The sequence below is a fragment of the Halyomorpha halys genome, unplaced genomic scaffold (genome assembly GCF_000696795.3).
Source record: "Halyomorpha halys isolate HHAL.00 unplaced genomic scaffold, Hhal_1.1 Scaffold372.1, whole genome shotgun sequence".
NCBI lineage: Eukaryota > Metazoa > Arthropoda > Insecta > Hemiptera > Pentatomidae > Halyomorpha > Halyomorpha halys.
This window is the reverse complement of record NW_027116001.1, coordinates 111927-131968: the sequence shown is the minus strand read 5'-3', so window position 1 is coordinate 131968 and position 20042 is coordinate 111927. Positions and strand designations below refer to the sequence as shown.

At 28.1% G+C, this 20042-nt stretch overlaps 2 protein-coding genes across 2 annotated transcripts; one reads left to right on the top strand and one right to left on the bottom strand.

Annotated features, from left to right (window-relative positions):
- The first annotated feature begins 65 nt into the window (after positions 1-65).
- LOC106681867 (phosphatidylserine lipase ABHD16A) lies at positions 66-18949 on the top strand. The gene is made up of 12 exons (XM_014422409.3): positions 66-291; positions 364-417; positions 491-721; positions 2427-2491; positions 2578-2723; positions 4126-4246; positions 5869-6004; positions 6919-7083; positions 7460-7644; positions 9015-9139; positions 17116-17264; positions 18792-18949. Exons 1-12 carry the CDS (start codon positions 214-216, stop codon positions 18879-18881), a joined length of 1545 nt encoding a protein of 514 aa, XP_014277895.1. The 5' UTR covers positions 66-213; the 3' UTR covers positions 18882-18949.
- On the bottom strand, positions 12362-15814 carry LOC106681871 (uncharacterized). Its single transcript, XM_014422417.3, has 4 exons — positions 15657-15814; positions 14467-14613; positions 12747-12904; positions 12362-12670 (listed from the first exon to the last, which is right to left on the bottom strand). The coding sequence occupies exons 1-4, from the start codon at positions 15697-15699 to the stop codon at positions 12518-12520; spliced, it is 501 nt and encodes a 166-aa protein (XP_014277903.1). The 5' UTR covers positions 15700-15814; the 3' UTR covers positions 12362-12517.
- Positions 18950-20042: the final 1093 nt, after the last annotated feature.

The window sequence follows — 20042 nt, the reverse complement described above, 5'->3', positions numbered from 1 at the left end:
GCGAACAATTATTATTAGTTTATAACAATTTATAGTTTAAATTAGAGACAACACTGGAGTGACTGGTAGGTTTCATTGTAACCAAAACAGTTGTCGGCTGGTGATAATGGCAAAAGAGAAAAGAAGGAATTGTTCTTAATGACATTAATATTCTGACGATTATTCTTTTGTAAACAAATTTTAAGACTCACTTAGTCTTTTACTAATTCCAATATGTCACATTTAAAAATGTTCTTTAAATGTTTTAATTCTCCTTCTCTTCATATGATTTATCAGGATCCGAATTTTTCGGTAATATTCATTTCTTTTTATTTATGTTTGTTGAAACACTATATCCAATATTATAAATATATTTTATTTTAGGGGAGATATGTACGAGACAGATGGGAGAGATTAGGTGATTTTTCTTTGAACTGTGTATGTAAATATATTTGATTTTTTAGTATAGGATGGTGATCCTCTATGCTACAATTTAAAATTTTAATTGTAGGTGGTAATATTTTGGAAGCTCAGTATTTTCACCACACCACTAATAGCAATATTTTTTTATCGAAGAGGCTATATGAATATGGACGGTGTTGTATCACTTACAAAAATGACACTATGGTTTGGATTATTAATTGGAGCTTCATTTTGCCTTCGTAGCTATGGAAGGGCTTCTAATGCTCAATATAGGTTTTTCCTTGAAAAATTAAATAATGCTGCAACTCCAACAGGTCTTGTAAGTTTGTTATTTATTAATTTTATTTTTGAAAATTATAGTTATCAACTTTTTTTTTTTGTAATTACTAATGAGGACATGTGTTAAAAATACAGAGATGGAAGTTTTACAGTTATACCTCTGTTATTTGTTTGATTATATAATTGTTGCTTGTTGCTTTTTTTATTATAAATGTTCTCTGGAACTATTAGTTATACAATATCATCACTACCACCATCTTTTTTTTTTTGGATTAAAATGTCTGATATATAGTGGAAATTTTATGAAGCCGACATTCAAATATAAAACTTTTGAACCAGTTTCTTTATAAGACTTTTCCTTTGAAACTGAATAGTTTCCAAACCTATTCTTAGATTTTACTTTAATATCCTCAGGATTTTCTCTTTCTACTCTAGTCTTGAATTGCGTAGAAATATCATACATTCATTCACAAATATCATACCTACAAACGTTCTCAAACTGTATTCAAACCATCACAGCTGCGAATATTCCTTTGGTATCTTTATGTCAAGATTGATACTGATTCTATGGTTTCTTACCCTACCATTTCAGGTTTCAGATAGACACCATCGAAACTTTTATTTTTATGGTCAGGAGTCAGTGTCAATATTTTATCTTGTAGTCATGATTCAAAACTCTCTACTGGGGTTAATTGTGGGAAGATATGTTTTTAAGCCTTTCTTCTCCTTCTCATAGGCATATTTTGGCTTTTCTATAAAGCTTTGATATCTATTATTAACAGTCTGACCACTAGTGATATGCTTGTCTAATAAGTGCTAGGGAACCTGAAGTCTTCCCCTAGTTCAAGGTTATTTTTATTTATTTTTGTATTCAGGCCAATAACTAAGAAAAGTCTGAAAAGGAGAAGTATATTTCTTCTTAGGGACCAAATGTCGTTATGAGTTGGCTGATGTTGAGTTTATGGAGAGGGATACTTCTGATAATAGTATGTGTCCCATTTTAAGATACCTGATATAGGTAGTTAATTTTAACAACTTTAGGAAGAAATGGGATACATCTTTAAAAAAAAAAACCTAATTTTTTATAGATTGAATTGTTTTAATGAAGATAAAAAGAGCTCTTCATTGGGTCGACAAAGATTTTTCTATTAAACTACTGCCATGTGTTTTTGTAAAAACATTAGTCGGACAGGTGGGTCAAGAGACCCACTTTTATTTTTTAACATTTTGGTGTTCTAAATCTATTTATTTTATTTTAATTTATTCTAGGTTGTATTTATGCATCACTGATAAATAAATAAATGGATCTTAAGGGACTTATTATTTCATATAAAACGTTTACTTAATTGTAACTGGGTCTAACAACACACCTGTCGTGTTACTAGTTAGATTGGTTTAAACACTTCTCATAATTAATAATTATACACAATAAATTATTTGTATTATTCCTGATAAGCGTAAAAGTATATCAGATATTTAGTTAACTAAATAAGACTTCTTCTTGTAGAATTTCTTGGATTTATGATTATAAACAGTCTGTAAAATAAAATAATCCCTATCAATTTTACAATCAAGTGAACCATTGAATCATGAAAGTAATTTATTGACTAATTTCATTCTATTCTATTTCATTACTGACAAATAAACGTAATTTTTTGGTAAATGTTGTTTAATCCTTTGATATTAATTTTTTAATATTTTAAATATGTTTCATAAATATAATATTTGTAATGCATTTGTTTTAGGGTGAGATAAAAAAATTTGATTTTGATTTTGAAGCCTGGCCTGTAGAATTTCATTTACCAATACGGTATAGATATAAATTTAAATTATTAAGTTTTTCAATGCAAATATTATTATTCTGCAGTGACATTGTTTTTCTTACTATTTTTTTAGGACTTCCAAAAAAGTTGAACCTAGGAAAAGTATGTTCTCTTCTATTATTAGTAGCCCTTGTTCAATAATCGGATATTTAGTGCTCCATACTGTTGGAATTAGAATGATCTACCCTGGTTCAATTACTCTTCTTAACATGTTACTTAGTAAGTTTTATTCATTTTTTTTTTTTTTTTAATGTATACTAAATATATTTAAATATTTGTCTAGACAATAAGACCTTAGTTACATTATCATCCATCATATAATATCTTACCTTAATGATGTTTACTTCCTTCAATATATCCATCATTATTAACTTCCTGACAAATTACTAATTTTTCAATAATTTAACTAAAAATTGCTGCTCGTTTGTTGTTTATTATAAGAAGCCAGCAGGAAAAAAAAATTTAGGTTACCACATCACATTGTAATGAAGTGGTGTCATCTTAGGCCATGGTGTCAGTAAGTTATTTTATTAGTACTAGTAACTATCATTTGTAGGGAGATAGTCTGGATTAGTCAAAATGGTATGTAGTAACTGACTTGTCGCACCACTTTCTTAGGCTTCATTATGACTAAATGAAAACAAGGTACAAACATTTTAGAATATGATAAGACAATAATAATGTATATAGGAAGTTACCTAAAAAAGATAATATGTATGCTTACATTCCGTAAATCAATATGCTAATGAAACTTCTGTAAATCTATTTACTAAATTTCTTTTTTTAGATAATTTTGATTCACTGGTGCCAACTTTACTTGCAAGCAGTGTTAGATTAGATATATTGAAAAACTAAGAGAAATTAAATATTCAGTTACATTAACTACAAGATATTACTAATTGAGCAGCTAATTAGATACTACATAACATGGGAGAAAGTATACAAAAAAAAATAAAAACAACTTTATAAGTGAGGCAAAAAATTGTTTAAACAAAATTCAAATCAAGATTTTATTTTTATTTTTTAAAATGTTAAAAATTGCTGCTCGTTGGTTGTTTATTGTAAGAAGCCAGCAGGAAAACTCTTTGAACAAGTAAAGCAGGAACTTCAAATATCTCCAATAGAAACTGTTGTTAACTCCTAACTCTTAAACAGCTAAACTTGTTTGATTTAATAAATTTGACACTTATAAATCGGTGGTGATAGAGAAAGTGCATAGATTAGTTGTATTGTAGAGGTGTTAATTACCAAGAGTGTCTCATTCAGAGCAGTGTGGGTTCAATTTTAACCTGATGAGCTTAAATTTATTTCTTGGGGGTCCAGTGAACCAAATCTTAGCATTCTTACTCAGGTTGTTGACCTTACCATAGTGGTCAATGTAATGTTACCATTTTAGGTCTTTTGACCTAATGATGTTATCATTGAAAATAAAGTGAATTTAATCAGTCACCACTATATCGATTGCTAATAAGCCTTTCGATATGTTCAGGGAAGTTCATGAAACTGCATATTGGAATATTACCGTAACTATTTATTATTTAATTATGTTTTAGTTTTATTAACAAAATCTGAATTATTCAAATTTTAATTCTATATTTGTACTAATTTTTTCTCCTTTCAGGCTCTGCTCTGATTGATGGCAGAAAATCCCTAGTTAGTAAGAACGGACAAAGATTTAAACTTAGAACTCCTGAAGGAAATACTGTTGATACAATGCTCATTGATAAAAGGAATATTACTGGGTACGTTCATTATTTTATAATTTTTAGATTTTTTTTTTTATGAACTAATTTTATTTATTGGCTGAAAATTCTTGAAATTTTTCTTCACAACATATGTGAAGTTGTGTTGATATTTCAATAATAGGTTTTAATTTAGATTATTTTATCAAAGGATTATTCCTTATCAAAATTTACTAATTTAATTTATTTAAATTATATTTAATTTGGTTACTCATTTGTCATTATACTATGACCACAAGATTTTTTCCTGCCAGTCATTCATTTAAATTTACATTTCCACTTAAGTCCATGACTTTACATTTTAGTAATTTAATTTTTAACCATCATCATTCTGTACTTTCATCATAAGATTCTCATCTTACACCTAGTTGGTTGGGACTTAGAATGCAGTAATTATCAAAACTTGACAACTTTTATTTTTCTGCAACTTGTAATACAGTGTTTTTATTGTTTTTAATCAGGTGGTTTACATTTAAATCTAAATTATCCATGTTCATGATTATCTATTCTCATTATGCCAAAAAATTAGTGAGGTACATATTCACCCACAGTTATACTTATACCTGCCCTACTTTTGTTGTCTATTACTGTTCAAACATGAAAACTCATCCATTAAGAACCTAAATATTCAGATATAAAATTTTTCATTTATTTATTTATTCGAATATTTATATCCAGAGGTACATGTTACCCTTTAAAATAAAATACCAACTAAAAAAAGTACTGCTTAAATCCTTCAATCTTTAACACAGCTCAGCAAAAAAAATTGTTTGCAAGTGTTTATACTATAACAATTAAATTTTGATACATTTAACGATGACCAAAATACATTTAATGTTACATATAAAGATTGCTTTTGTAAGAATTAGACAATGCTTCGGATTTCAAGCCAAATCAGCACACTTTTTTGAATTATTACAAAATAAATCTTTATACAAATAACAATTTAGGCTACTATTCCATAACATAATAAGCTCAGTGTGACCATTACTTACAGCTCTTCAAACTTCAACCATTTTCCCTAAAAAAGAATAATTATTGCGATTGTATTTTATATTATTAAATATCATCAAAGATATTCAATATACAAGAACAATCATTTAGAACAAATTTGAATTGAATTTAATGAGATTTCATTTCTATCTGTCCATGTATTTCATTCAATGAGGATGAAACGGGCCTGACGAAAAAGACCACTTGATTCTACATTAAAATTTTATTAAATTATTAAAGTTTAAAAAAATCAGAACTGTTTTTGAGAAAAGAGGGTAAAAATGTTTATATTTGACCATGGATTGATATTAGGAGAAGATAGTCGGGGGGAGGGGAGGGAGAGGATAGAGTCAGTTAAGATACACTAATAAGTAAAACTTATTTATTTGTACCGACCTAAATTTCAGGTCCTTATTAGTGTTGAAATACATTTTCATTTTCTTGAACATTAGAATTTAAATTATTTATAAGATCATATCTGAACTATAACTATACTTCAATATCCATTCATTTTTAAATTATATGGGGAAGTCATTTTATGTCTTTATGCATTATCTAATGATCTATTCAGTTTGAGTATGGTAACAGTTTTCTTACATAGTAGTTATTTATTTTGGATTTTTTAACAGAAATAAGAAAGGAAACATGCTCATTTTATGCTCAGAAGGAAATGCAGGTTTTTATGAAAATGGGATCATGGGAACACCTATAGAAGCTGGATTCTCTGTGTTGGGTTGGAATCACCCTGGTTTTGGTTGCAGTACGGTATGAATCACTTTGTTTAATATCTAAATTTTTTTTTTAATGAACATTTTATTACATTGGTTTTTGGTGGTTTCATTCTTTTTTATTGTTGGATTTTCTTATAAATCAACCATTAGAGCCTCCGCATGATAAACGGAGGAAGGAGTTTTCATGTAATGCATACAGCCAAATAACTTCATACTACAAAAAAAAAGGTCTTGGTATATTTAGATAGAAACAGCCACATAATACATAAATCATGTATTACTTCACCATACTGCCATTGTATTATTTATTTATTTTTTAATAAAAGCACTCAGTGAAATTAAAATAATTTAAATTATCTTCACATTCAAAGATGAATTTCTCTTCATTTGTGATACATAGATTTACTTTAATATTTCATTGTCTTGGGTGTATTGGGAAATTTATTGTAAATCTGAGACAAACCTAGTTTAAAAAGTATAGATTGTTTCTTTATGTTCCAGGAGGATTTTCTTCCTGTGTCATTGCCTATTTAAATAAGCACTTAATTAATTTTATAAAAAGTATCTTCAGAATCATATTCCGAAGAACAATGCTGAACAAGAGTAGGCATAGCAAGTTATCCTGGTTCAATCATGCTTTGTGATATATTATTATATTACAAACCAAATCTTCCTTCCTAAGGATTTCTTCATCAATAAAAAGAAAATATTATGGTAAACTAGGGAACCTGCCTACCATCTAAAGTGTTAATAGAAAACCTTAGCTAATCAAAATGGGTGAATCACCCGTATATGGTTTGATGTCGATTATGCTCAATTTTGCTATAATATTTCCCAATTGGTATGTGGTTATCTCTCTCTCTATAAGACCTTGAACTATTTTCTAAAAGGGCAATACTTCAAACAATATTAAATGTCGTAATATAGTTGATTGGTTTAATTTTTCAGGGATTACCCTTTGTTAATGATGAAGAAGGGGCTATTAATACAGTAATGGAGTTTGCCATTAACAAACTTGGTTTCTCCCCTGAACAGATCATTTTATATGGATGGAGTATTGGTGGCTTTGCTTCAAGTTGGGCCGCTGAGGCCTATCCCAATGTTAGGGCTGTGGTGAGTATTTATGTTGGCTTAAGAAAGCTATTTATTTCTTTCATTATTATTTTGAGGTGTATGTTTGCTTTGATTTGATTTCTTTTAAAGATTATGATGTTGCGCTTATTATAAAATGCTATAGAAATCAATTTTTATTTATTAAAAATAATTTTGAGGTATAATTACGGAAGTTCTGTTGAATTATTTCTTACTATATATCTTAATCACTTATCACTAAACTTTACTCTTTTTTTTTAACTACTCTTACTTTATTTTGGTATCTCAGGATATTATTGGCCAATTATTTTGAGGTCATCTTGATTATTATCTTAAATTTTGTATATAATTATCTTAAAAAATCATTAATGGAGAGTATTTCTGTATATTTCACCAGGTATTAGATGCTACATTCGATGATGTACTTCCATTGGCATTGAATCAAATGCCAAATTTTCTGGATTCTATTGTTAGAGTTACTATTCGATCCTATGCAGATCTGAATGTAGCTAGACTCTTACTGAATTATCCTGGATTAATCAAGCTAATACGACGAGCAGATGATGAAATCATTTCTATTATGTTAGTAAGATTGGTGCCTACACTGTTTTTTTTAATATGTTTTAAAAAGTTCTATTTTTATTTCTTATATTACAGTGAAACCTTGATTATCCAGAATCCTGTTTACTTTGTTCCAACTAAGTGGGCTAAGAAGGGAAAAAATAAGAGAATATCCTTCATTAATGATTTTCTGTAGTTTATGTTTTACAAATACAGCAAAACCTCTTTATAATATCCTCCTGGGTCCAAAAAAAAAGCCTATAACCTTTAAGTATCTAACAAGCTTTCAGTTTATGGAAATATCTGATCCAAAAAAAACAAAAATTATTGTCCCAGAATCAATTTGAAAGTTTTTTTCTACCAGTACTGAATTCAAGACAACCTTTTGATAGGAATTTGTTATGAATTAAACTGTTATATCCAGGAATTTGTTATAAAATGAAATGTTATTGCTGAGAATTTTTTATGAAATTGAGTGTTATTGCCAAGAATTTGTTATAAAATAGAGTGTTATAGCCAAGACTTTGTTATAATATGGAGTATCATAGAATTTGTTATAAAATGATGTGTTTTAGCAAAGTTTTACAATAGCTGTATGTACAAAAAAAATTAAAAAATAGTTGTTAACTATTTTTTGTATTCTGTTGACCGCACCCCATGTATCTGCATCGCCTACCACCAAACTTTACTCTTGCAAGTAGTACTTCCATTTTAGTAATTTGGGATTCTGTTGACTAATTATTTAGAAATCATCATAATTATAATTTGATATCTTGTTGATGATTACTAGATTTTAATAAATATCAGTTAAATATCTTGAAAGATTAAAGTAATTAAAATTAGAAAGTAGTTCTAGATGGATAGTCACTGATCAGTCTTGTAATGTAATTGAAAAAAAAAATTAATTTTTAAATTTAGTAGGTTTTTGATCAACTATCTCGGAATATGATAATTACCGATATCATTAAGAGAAATTGTTCCATAATCATAATTTTTCTGATATTATCATAATTACTAAAGCATAGTCAATCAATAAATTGTTGTTGCATCCACCCTAAAATTGATATTTCCTTCAATATAACTAAATGTTGCTATAAATTAAGATATTGGATATGATGTAAACTTTTAAATTACCCATTATACGTTATTATTTCATGTGTTTGTTAGGCTTTACTTTCTATTTAATTTTTAATTTTAAATATATATTCTTTACTAATTATAGGTGTGTCCTATTGACTTTATTCGTAAATTATCAGGACCTTGCCAATCCTGTTCTTATTTACTCCGGTTCATCAAGGTTTTACATTATATTTAACTGATTATTTTACAGTTTTTACGTTTTCTCATTTGCCTATACTCTGTTTTTTAAATTATTCATTTTTTTTTTTTAGACCTGGAGACATTTCAACTAATAGGGGAAATGATTTATTGAAAAAGGTAATGAAAAGAAGATACCCAAATATTATTTCAGATGAAGTTCTTACTGAATGGTTATCTAAAACTGGGTCTGAGCAAAGTAAGTTTTAGAATTATAAAAAAATTTACTTGATTTAATTTTCATATAAATTGCTTAGAAGAATGATTTACTGAATGGTCAGCAAAAATATTTTAGTGTATTTTCATTCACAATTATGTTGCTTAAACATTTTATTTCATTATATTACCTACAACAACGATTAGGATAATAAAGGCTTAGTGAACCCCAAAGTTGGATGCCGATGTCACTAATCTCTTTCTGTATACATCTGTCCAGTGATGCACCTCCAAACCCAAATCTACTAGATGAGTCTTTGACATTATCCTCTCACCTATGTTTCGGTCTGCTCCTCAGATGTTTACCCATTGGTGCAGTATTTATTAACATTTTAGGGATCCGTTTGTTACTTAGTCATATAACCTTACACACCCATCTTACTAGCCACAATGCTATAACCTGAATTATATTTACCAGATACAGTTCCCTCAATCCAGCGTTGTGCAGCCTTATAAATTATCTAGTTAACTCATTCTTGAGCAATCATAATTTTAAAAAGTTCAAATTCTGGTAGTTGTTGAGGTGAGGTAAGTAGTGGCTAGAGCATTACATATTTTTTAAAACAGATAATGCCATCTTACAGTGCTGAGCTATAGTGGAAATCTAGTCGAGTACCTTCCCTTTAAATGGCCCATCATTAAAAAAGTCAGACAAATTTTGATCTTTGTACGTGTTGGATATCATTTTCCCTCCCAACTTTAATAGCGTGTAGATTTGGCTCTTATAATAGCAATTGAGCATAATTCATCACTGTTGGAGCTATTTATATATATATTATGAGAAGTTGATCCTATGGAGAGTTAATTTATGAATTAAGTATTATAGTCCCAATATTTTTAAATCACTAAGTTTTAAGCTTACCTCTTAAACGTTTTATGTTGGACTAAGAAGGAATATGAAAAAAGGTGCAATTATAGACCATATTCCGTCCCATCATATAGTCTAAATGTATATTTTTCCAATGTATATAAGTACAATTGGTTTAAAACAACAGGAAAAAAACTTCCCTTCATTTTTTTTTTTAAAGCTCTTAATAAAAAAAAAAAAAAATTAGTTTTATTATTTATTTAACCTGTGTAACACTTTTAACACCTTTTACTCCTTGGACTTTTAAGGGGAAAAAAAAAAAAAGTAATACTCAGCGAAATGTTGGCTAGTCTAAACTTAAGAGGGAACAAGTTTCTTTTGCCATGAGAGTTATTTAATTTGAACACAGGAAGAGTGAAAGTCATTCATGCTCCTCTCTCTCATTTCTTTTGGGCAAGTGTATACTTGTGCCTGTATTAAAACTTTCCATTTTTCATTTCATTATTAAAATTAACTAATTATTTTCCAGATTGCTCCATAGAAAGCAATTATATGATCTGTAATTGCAAAGCTTCAACTCTCTTGATTGTATTTTATTGAATGCAGCTAATGCATGTATTTTGCTTGAATGCAAAAAAAAAAAAAAATATAGTACTGAGGAGCATTTGATGTAATACATTCTTATCATTTTGTTGGCCTCAATAATTTCCCCCTGAATGAAATTAATCTGATTTCTTTTTTTTTTTTGACGTGACAACGTCTTATAAATCATTTTGCGGGATGCCATGTTAGAAAAAGTGTCCCGTAACGGAAGTAGATTGTGGGGGAGGTAATTAGTAGTGTAGTAGTGGGGGTAAGAGGATTATAGATGCTGAGAGTCATGCAGGCAAAAGTGTCCCGTAACGGAGAAGGTAGTGGTGGGGATAAGAGGATTATAGATGCTGAGAGTCATGCAGGCTCAGTCTTCAGAGGAACAGTGATCGACTTGACATTCTCCAGGCATATCACAGCAGAATTGATGCCACTCATTTCATATTTCTCCTACCATCGTCCGATTATGAATAGAATATTGGAAATAAAGTCTTAGAATTAAGTATAACTGTATAAATATTTTGTATAACCAAGCAAAAATAAATATCTGAATTCAATATGTGAACTGGTTTATTATTTCAAATATATAACATTGGATTGATTTTAATTTATATTTATGTAATATTAGCATAGAGTATACGTTGTCACGGAAATATGTCGCCTCGGCGCGAAGCGCCGAGGCCTACACGGGCACGGTTTTTTTTAAGTTCTTGATTACATTTAACATATTTCCATATCTCAGCTAATTCTCAATGAAACCATTCTTGGCCATAACTCATAGATTGCACCAGTAATCAGTCAATTATTAGTGTTGAAATCAATTTATAAAAATTAGTGTTAAAAAAATGAAGTTACGATCCCTCTAGAAGATGGAGGGATCCAGTGGATACACAAAAATAATTAGAGGAAATCTTCCCTCCCTGTCACACCCCGATCTCTCATGACATATAACAGCTCATATCATGTACTAATAGCGAGTAGAGCAGCCTTTGAAATAATTTACTTATATGCAGGAATATTATAAAATTAGAACAATACTAGGAATTGGCATGGGACTATCATGCTGATATGGTGGCCAATATCAATGTTGGTGGGTTTTTGGTGGGGGGAACAAGTCCGGCAAGTGGCCCTAGTGGTTCTTTTTGCCAACCGCTGACAGCTACCTAGGTAGCCGGTGCGTACTAACCAAGATGGTAGTGTTAAGATTCATTCTTCAGGACCGCCGAAAAATGAATGTTTAACAGCCCTAGGTGGGAATCGAACCCACAACGTTCCAAACCAAGCGCACTAGGACCTGTGCTCCAACCCGCACAGCCATCACGTCTCTCAATATCAATGTTGACGATAATTGGAGTAGAATTTTTAAATAAATTTGAATTTTTTATAATTAATTTTGATAATTATTTTTTTGAAGTTCCTACATTAATAAAAAAAACTTTGATTAAGAAATTTTATATAGACATACCTTTCTCTGGCTTGCTGATTTGCAGATCTAATCCTCCGAATTTGTTCTTTATCATCAACAAATCTATACTTTGTATTCATCTGGTCTTATAGGCTGAAAACTTGAGGATTTCCTTTACATATTTTTCGATTTCGATCTAGAAGGCAGTGCAACACCATGAAAAACCAAACTAAACTAATCAAACTTACCTCAGACTTGTCTATTTGTGTTGATGTTAAAATTTTTCCTTTAGCTTTTATGGAGCAATTCTCTCACCTTGTGTTGGATACCATTCAACTTATAGATTGGGTAGATACAACAAAACAACTTTTAATAAAAATAAAAGAAACAGTTTAATTTTAATAATTAGTTTGATAAATCACTTAAATATACATAATAACTAAATCTTAAACAGTACATTAGTTACATGTGAGCTGTGTCTTAAGAAAAAACAATTAATTTATCAAAAAAATTAAAATAGTAAATTGATTTAGTTTAAATCAGAATTTGATTTAATGTCACTGCTTTTTGATACATTTTGTTTTTTCTGGATCATATCTAGACCCTTCATCACACTTGTATATTTGTAAGTAAAAACAGTCATTCTTTCCAACAATTTTTCCAATACTAAGTTTTTCTAAAATCTGGAGATCATCTTTTGTATAATATTCCTAAATAAAAGAATTATCGATTAAATCATTTTTGTTATTACTTTTATACATGCCAGTTTATTTAACAGTTTCTTACCTCTTTAGATTTACATTTGCTTTTTGTTTCATAATGAGGTTTGCAAGCATAAAATATATCATCAAATCCTGGTAAAAGTTTAGCTTCAAAAATATCTTTATTACTGCAAAATTGGTAGTCGATGCTATCTTTTGCATAATATTTTGCACTTCTGTAACCTATAAAAGTTTTAAAAACTTAAAATTTAATTAAATTAGAAATATCATTAATAATTATATTTTTATATTGATATCAAGCCTACCAAAAATGTTGGTTCATTTGAATTCAAATGTGTAACATAAGTTATTATTTGCATTATAGTTATCATTATCATAAAAATATTCATGAGTGAAGCCATGGGTAACAATTAGTTATACATAAACATTATTACATTGGTAGATAGATAGATAGAAAACAACTTTATTTGTTAAATAAAATATCTGAGATAGTATATAACGTGCACTTGTGACCAGTGAAACATAGAGACAATTCTCAATATTGACAGTGTAGATAAAATAAATAACATATATCATTATATATGCCAGTTTATATATCAATATTTGTCAAATAGAAAAAGAAGTAGTTTATTTTTTATTATTATTGTTATTACATATTATAATTATTTTTCATTATAATTTTAATTTTCTAATATTATTGTTCCTTTAATATTTTACTCAATGTACCAGACTCTTAAAGTATTATATGAAGCTTAGTGATTATTTGTTGTTCATTTGTATCAGAAATTTTCTTTAACAAATAAAGTTATTATCTATCTATTAAAAAAAAAAAAATATTATATTTTTATTGTTTATATTTTTCAATTCTTTTATATATTAATATTTTATGCTTTTTCGTGCAAAGAGCAATCACAATGTTTGTGCCTCAGGAAGGCTTATCCTCAATGAATTAATTGTAAGTGCTTTGTGAAATCATAATGCTAGATGCATAGTGGCTGAGAATGTTAAGGTTTCGCATTAGCAACATTGAGTCAGAGGTGGCTGGGCCCTGGTTTGAATGTTACCTGGACGGGTTAAAATTTATTTTGTGCCAGGTTCACATATTGAATCCTCTACCTTCTGATTCTGGTTAGAACAGGCTAGGTATCCTCTAGGATAACCATCTTGGATGCTGTAAATGGCATGGTAGAGGGGATAAACAAAAAAAAAATACACAACAGGCTTATGTCTCTTTTCTCAGCATATATAAAATTTAATAAAATAAATTATTTTCATAGATTTGATGAAATTATCAATTTTTTTTCAAAAGAATTTTTAGTTTAAACTTTTTGTAACCACAACAAAAATGTGGTATAATCTCTATTTAAGACTGAAAATTTTTTAGACTTAACATTCCTGGTTGTCATTGTTTATCCTTTTTAAAAATGGTTACCATTTGTAAAGTTATAAAAAAATTAAATTTTCTTTTTTTAGGTTTCCAAAATCTCAGTTTTAATTTTTCATGTAGCTAATTAACTAAGGACAGGTGAAACTAAACACCATGTTTACTTTATTTAATTTCATAATTAATATACTTGTGAAACTCATCCTTTGCTCTGTAGCAAAATTTTGAAATTGAAATTTCCTTGTATATATGATTTTTTCTAATCAACTGCCATGCTCTGGTCTATTTTAATTGATAGTCTTGGAAATAAGTTATTGTTAATTTATTTATTTTAAATAAACTTACCACAAGAGAAATACTTTTATTTTTATATATCTAAGAAAATGTATGTTACAAGTACCTCTACTGGAAACTGTTGGTGTTGGTCGTAAAGTCCTTATTCTTGACACAATTGTAGGTACTAATGTTGCTACTATGGAAATAAGTGGAACAAAAGTCATCGAGAAATTTCCTGCATTCGTCATTAAAGCTCTGCTTTCATCTGCAACTGAAGATTTATTTATTTAATTTTAAAAACAATACATTGTTTTAAAATCCTGATTTTTTTATTTAAATATTTTCATAAAGACGGAAATATTTAAGAATCTGATATAGATGATCAAATTGTGTTCCTACAGTTTCTATAATAAAAGCGTGAAATTGAAAACACAAGTGGTATAAAAGAAAGGATGGATTGAATATACCAATGGAAAACTGTAATTGTGCAGATCATTTGCTTTTTACAGAGCAATTAACTATTGAGCGTTAGGGTGTGAAAGAAAAAATGAGTTATTTTTTACTTATGAGGAAACAAAACTTCAGCTATTGAAACAAAAATTATTTAAAATTTACTGATCTTCATTTGACTTTAATGGAATAATTAAATAATTGGATTGATTTTTCAAAAGTTATAATTTAAATCCTGGCTTAATTTTTTTTTTTTAGCTCATAAAGATTTTATGTTAGTTTTATCTCATTTTCAAAATATATGGTTTCATTTTGTGAAAAATGAAAAACAAATAATTTTTCAGTAAAGCATTATATTAATAATTTCCATCCATGATTGGTGACATTTTTATGATTCATTACAAATAGCTGATCTAATCAGTGATTTTATGGGGAAAATAGTATTCTATTTATTTTAATTGTGAACAAATTTCATCATAGAACTTTTCTTTATTCTATTATTTTAATTACAAAGCTAATTTATTACCTTTGCTTTATAATTAAATTAATAGAATAAATGAGTGTTATGTGAGGCAAGAAATATTTACTCAGTTATAAAGAAATGAATAGCTATTTTGTAGAAAAAAAATTATTAGTTACTTTATTACGTAAGGTCAAAATATTCATTTATATTAAATAACTGATCCTATTAGAATAAGTATCAATAAATTCAGCATTAACTCAACAATCAATTTTTGCTGGAATGTAATTAATACAAATATTTTTTATTTTATGCTCATCCGCTTATTTTTATAAGCTTTCTCCCTAATAAAATGGATATTGTGATACTTTATTATTACATAAAAGCTATATAGTTTAGCTTACTTGAGGTGGTATTGAAGTGAAAAGGTGCTAGGTGTGGCTCCATCCTTTGCTTTGTATACTCTGCTGTGGCTGCTGGAGTGTATAACTGTACACAGCCTCTCTGGAGGGGATTCACTAATGGACATCTTTTATATCAAGTCATTCCATCAGTTCATTTTGGCTCCATCATCAATCATAAATGCTCTTGTGGCATTTTCAATCAAGAGTCCTTACTTACCATTCTTCATCCATCCTACTTTTTATTTTGATACCTTTCTATTTTTTTTTTTTTTAATTTTAAACTTATCAGTTTTGGTAGGCTTAAGCACTTTTTACAATGATCATTTTTCTTCTCTTTCCTGATCATATTTCATACTAAAACATTTTCTTTTAAATGTAAAATATTTAGTATATATATCAGTGACAGTTAATAGAAAACATTATAAATATATTTTATAGTACTTATAAAGTATATAGGGAACTTATATAAAAAATATTTTATTTAGATTTAAATGCCGATATTCATATTCCATAGCTAATTAATTCTTTTGAATCTTTGAAAAGTCATTAGTTTTACATAAAATTAAGGATACTCATTAATGTTAAGTATAGTATAAGAGAAGTCCATGGGAAGATTTTAATCCATTTTTGTTCGAAATTGAAATGGCTGTGCCATCTTGTGAGAAAGGAGAAACACTATCAATTGGTAATTTCATTTCAAGTTATCGTATGTTACCTTTCGAAGTTTTTTTTTAATTCTTATTAATACTTTTTTACCTTTTGACAAATACTAATTTTATTTCGCCTAATGAGTTTACCAGTCAACTTTAATGGGCAAGAACGATTTATATCGGACAATCTTTTGTAATTTTTTTTTCCACAAAATATTTAATTATTATACCAATTTTCATAACCATCAAATTGTGAAATATTTTATTGTGTGTTTAAAAGTCAATCATTAAATTTCAAGTTTTTATTCTTTGGGATTAAAATAATTCTTCTCATGGAGTCTTAAATGTATCATTTCGGTAAATATATCTTTAATATTTATTTAAATTAAAAGCTTCTGCATTGGCTTTCTACTAATTTATCAATTGTTCAGTTTGTATGTTTTGTAAATTTAATATTCCATTGAAAGAAAAACTAATTACAAAATGAAATATAGAAACTGAATTATTTTAGACTACAACCACTTTATATGTAATATATACTATAGTTCCATAAAACAAACTGTAGCTAATATTTAAAAAATTATGTATTTTTCATTGTAAAACAGCTAATCAATTAAAACAGTCCAATTCTTTTGAAACTAATCGCCTCAATGTTTAGGTGTTTATACCATTATTAAGCCTTTGAAATTACTTCATCTTAGTCATGAACAATGTAATCCTCCAGTCATTATTTTTCAAACATTAATAATCAAAACTAATTTTAGAACTATAATATCATCTTTATTTTGACCACAATAAAATTTTTATAGGAAGGGTAGCAGATGAGAATAATGTGAATTTATCTCTCTCCCGACAAATGATAGACAGTTATATTTATGATCATGGGCCATCATTTCCTTTTACTGAATTAGGAAAAAATATGGATGATGATATCAAAGCCCAGCTCACCATATACCTCGTAAGTATTCAAATTATTAAATTGATTCATGGAATATTTTAACTAATTTTTAAACTATAATTTTTGTTTTGAAAAAAAAAATCAGTAGTTATAAGATTATTGGGGAAGTGTCTCTGCCATGTTTGAGCCTGAAGGACTGCCAGTTTAAACTTGGATTTGTCACCTTTCATTATGCGGCAGACCCACATTTTAAATATCACCCACATGTTTTCAGTATACCTTATACCATTTATAGCGCCTCTGAATGTGAATCTTGACAACTGTGTACTCAATAACTGTGTGAATCACGTTCTTCTGTTTTAAAACCAGAGATCATACTCAGGCAAAGTTTCTGCTTTTACCTCTTTTGGAGGGGTGAATATAGTAGTAGATTGAAATTATAAAAATGAAATTACAATATGAAGACTAAAAATTCAAAACGATGAGAAGATAGTTGACCATGTATAATATATATGAGAAGACAGTTGGGAGTGCGATAAAAAATAACACACTCTTTCTGTTACCCCTTTCTTTTTCTCTATTCTTCCTTACCCACATTATTAGTTTGGTTCACCATATATATTATTATTGTCATATTTTTTAATTACTTCTTTGTCTTACTTAACTTAACTTTATATTTTTCATTTCCTTCATTATTTTATTTTTATCTATATTCATTCAATACAATTATTTACTTAAATCATTCTATATATCCTTTATACACTGGTTGTTATCTAGTTTTCCTTCTTAGCCCTGATGAAGGCTAAAAAGTCTGGCCGAAACGTTGGTACTAATAAATAAGTTTTTTAACTTATTTGTGTTATTCTCTGACCACACCCCGACCATCTTCTCCTCATAAATATTTAAAAGTGCATTGTAATTTATGTAAAACCAAATATATAATTTTATTTTGAATACTGAAATAGTGTATTATAATGAGGTATTATTGAAGATTAAGGTTTATCTAACAAAATGTTGGGTCATGTTTGGCCTATTCCACCCTGTAGTCAGTCCAAGGGTCTGGGAGAAAATAAACAAGTTATTTCATCCCAATTTCGGAATACTTTAATGAAGACTATAGTTACTAGTCAAAATTGATGAGTCGCAACTTTCCATAAAAAAATATCACTAGTTAGTGAATTTATTTAGGAAAAACTATATCTCAGGAACTATTAAACATAAGATATCTGTCAACTCTCAAATTAAAGCTTGTTGAATGTACTATATAGTCGTTTATAACATTTATCTTCGTAAGAGTAGTAGTTTTCCAACTAAATATTGTTGGCAGAGTCATCAATTTGGACTCTTAACTGTAAATAGTTTTCATTGGAGTAATCAAAAATTGGTATGAAGTAACTGACTTTTTTCTCCTCTTGAGCTTCGACTTACATTTACTGTCTTTGCAGTAAACCAAAGTGGGGCGACTGTATGAGGAAAAAATAATTTCAGAAACAGAATAAAATTCAATAAAAAAAGATATCAAATAATTTAATGCCTGTTGATATAAACTAAAATTTACTTAACAAGTTTTTTTGTTTTTTTTTTCAGGCTGGAGAATACATGAAAGATTATGCATCAACTCATTGTGTTCCCTTACCTTCTCAAGTTTTCCAAGAGCTCCTTGAATCAATTCTGTAGTAGTAGTTTGTTTAAAGACTTGTGTATAAACTTGTTCCTTTTTTTTTTTTTTTTTTTTTATTTTTTTTTTATTTTATTTTTTTTTTTGTTATAACAAACAAATTACAATTTATAGTGATTTAAAATATTCCTTTGTTGAATATTTTTTATTAATTTTGATGGAATATCTCATAAAATATTCAATTGCTGCCTTGATTTGAGGTGTATATATTTACAGATGTCTGTTAATTTATTGTTCTTTCTTTATATATTGTTTGTTATTTTTCTATTATTTATGTAGTAGTTATTATTTTTTTATAATTATTTTATTAGTATTTTTACAGTCATTGAAGATCCTAGAGAGATAGAGTTGCGATGTCTAAGGATTACTCATCTTTCAAATGTTATATCAACAATAGTAATCCATACTAAATGTTGGTTCACGTTTCATAAATTTAGCTGTTCAACTCAAATTTTATTTACAGAAGAATGTAAGAGGTTTCACCAAAATAAGTGAATCAGATGTGATGTGTATATGTCAAGAATATATAAATAAAGTAAAATTGTTTTACTTAATATTTCTTTTATTTCAGGATTATAAATTATATTGTATTGATATGTACTATATATTTGTAATCATTTGTGGATATTACCAAATGTATACCTTTTTAAAAATCCGAGTACGGTTTGTGCATCTCACAACTGTTATCTACCACCTTTCTTTGAAATGAAATTAGTCTTGTTTAATGTTTTAAAACAGCTATTTCTATATTATTCACCATGAAAATATGTTTCATATATAAATATGTATATAATTTGACTATTGACATAACAATCATAGAAACAAAAAATATTATTATCAAATTCTTTCATAATTATATTTATCCATTTTTTATTACTACCAACAATCAGAAATAGTTATTTTTTTTTCAATTGAAAAAATATTTATGGTAAAAATTTGGCATTAAAGTTCTGAGTAAAAGAAATTTTTTTTTAATAAAAAACTTATATTTTTCTGTTACTAAAATTCGTGTTTTAGGGTTTTTCGAGGTGGAAGTAAATCAACTTTGTTCCTGCTAATAATACAACAGTTTAGCAATGATCACAAAGCTAGAGTTAATACGAATAATATTGGTCAGTCTCAGCCTTTTCTTATTCCAATTCTGGTCTCAATTTTTCTCC

What these genes read in the sequence shown, in the direction of transcription:
- LOC106681871 (XM_014422417.3), bottom strand. Translation starts at nt 15,699, where the DNA reads ATGGAGCCACACCTAGCACCTTTTCACTTCAATACCACCTCAA. An exon ending in TCACTTCAATACCACCTCAA is followed by an intron (nt 14,614 to 15,656) that starts GTAAGCTAAACT and finishes ATAAATCTTCAG; the next exon opens with TTGCAGATGAAAGCAGAGCT. An exon ending in GCAAATGTAAATCTAAAGAG is followed by an intron (nt 12,671 to 12,746) that starts GTAAGAAACTGT and finishes TCTTTTATTTAG; the next exon opens with GAATATTATACAAAAGATGA.
- LOC106681867 (XM_014422409.3), top strand. Translation starts at nt 214, where the DNA reads ATGTCACATTTAAAAATGTTCTTTAAATGTTTTAATTCTCCTTCTCTT. An exon ending in ATCAGGATCCGAATTTTTCG is followed by an intron (nt 292 to 363) that starts GTAATATTCATT and finishes ATTTTATTTTAG; the next exon opens with GGGAGATATGTACGAGACAG. An exon ending in GATAAAAGGAATATTACTGG is followed by an intron (nt 4,247 to 5,868) that starts GTACGTTCATTA and finishes ATTTTTTAACAG; the next exon opens with AAATAAGAAAGGAAACATGC.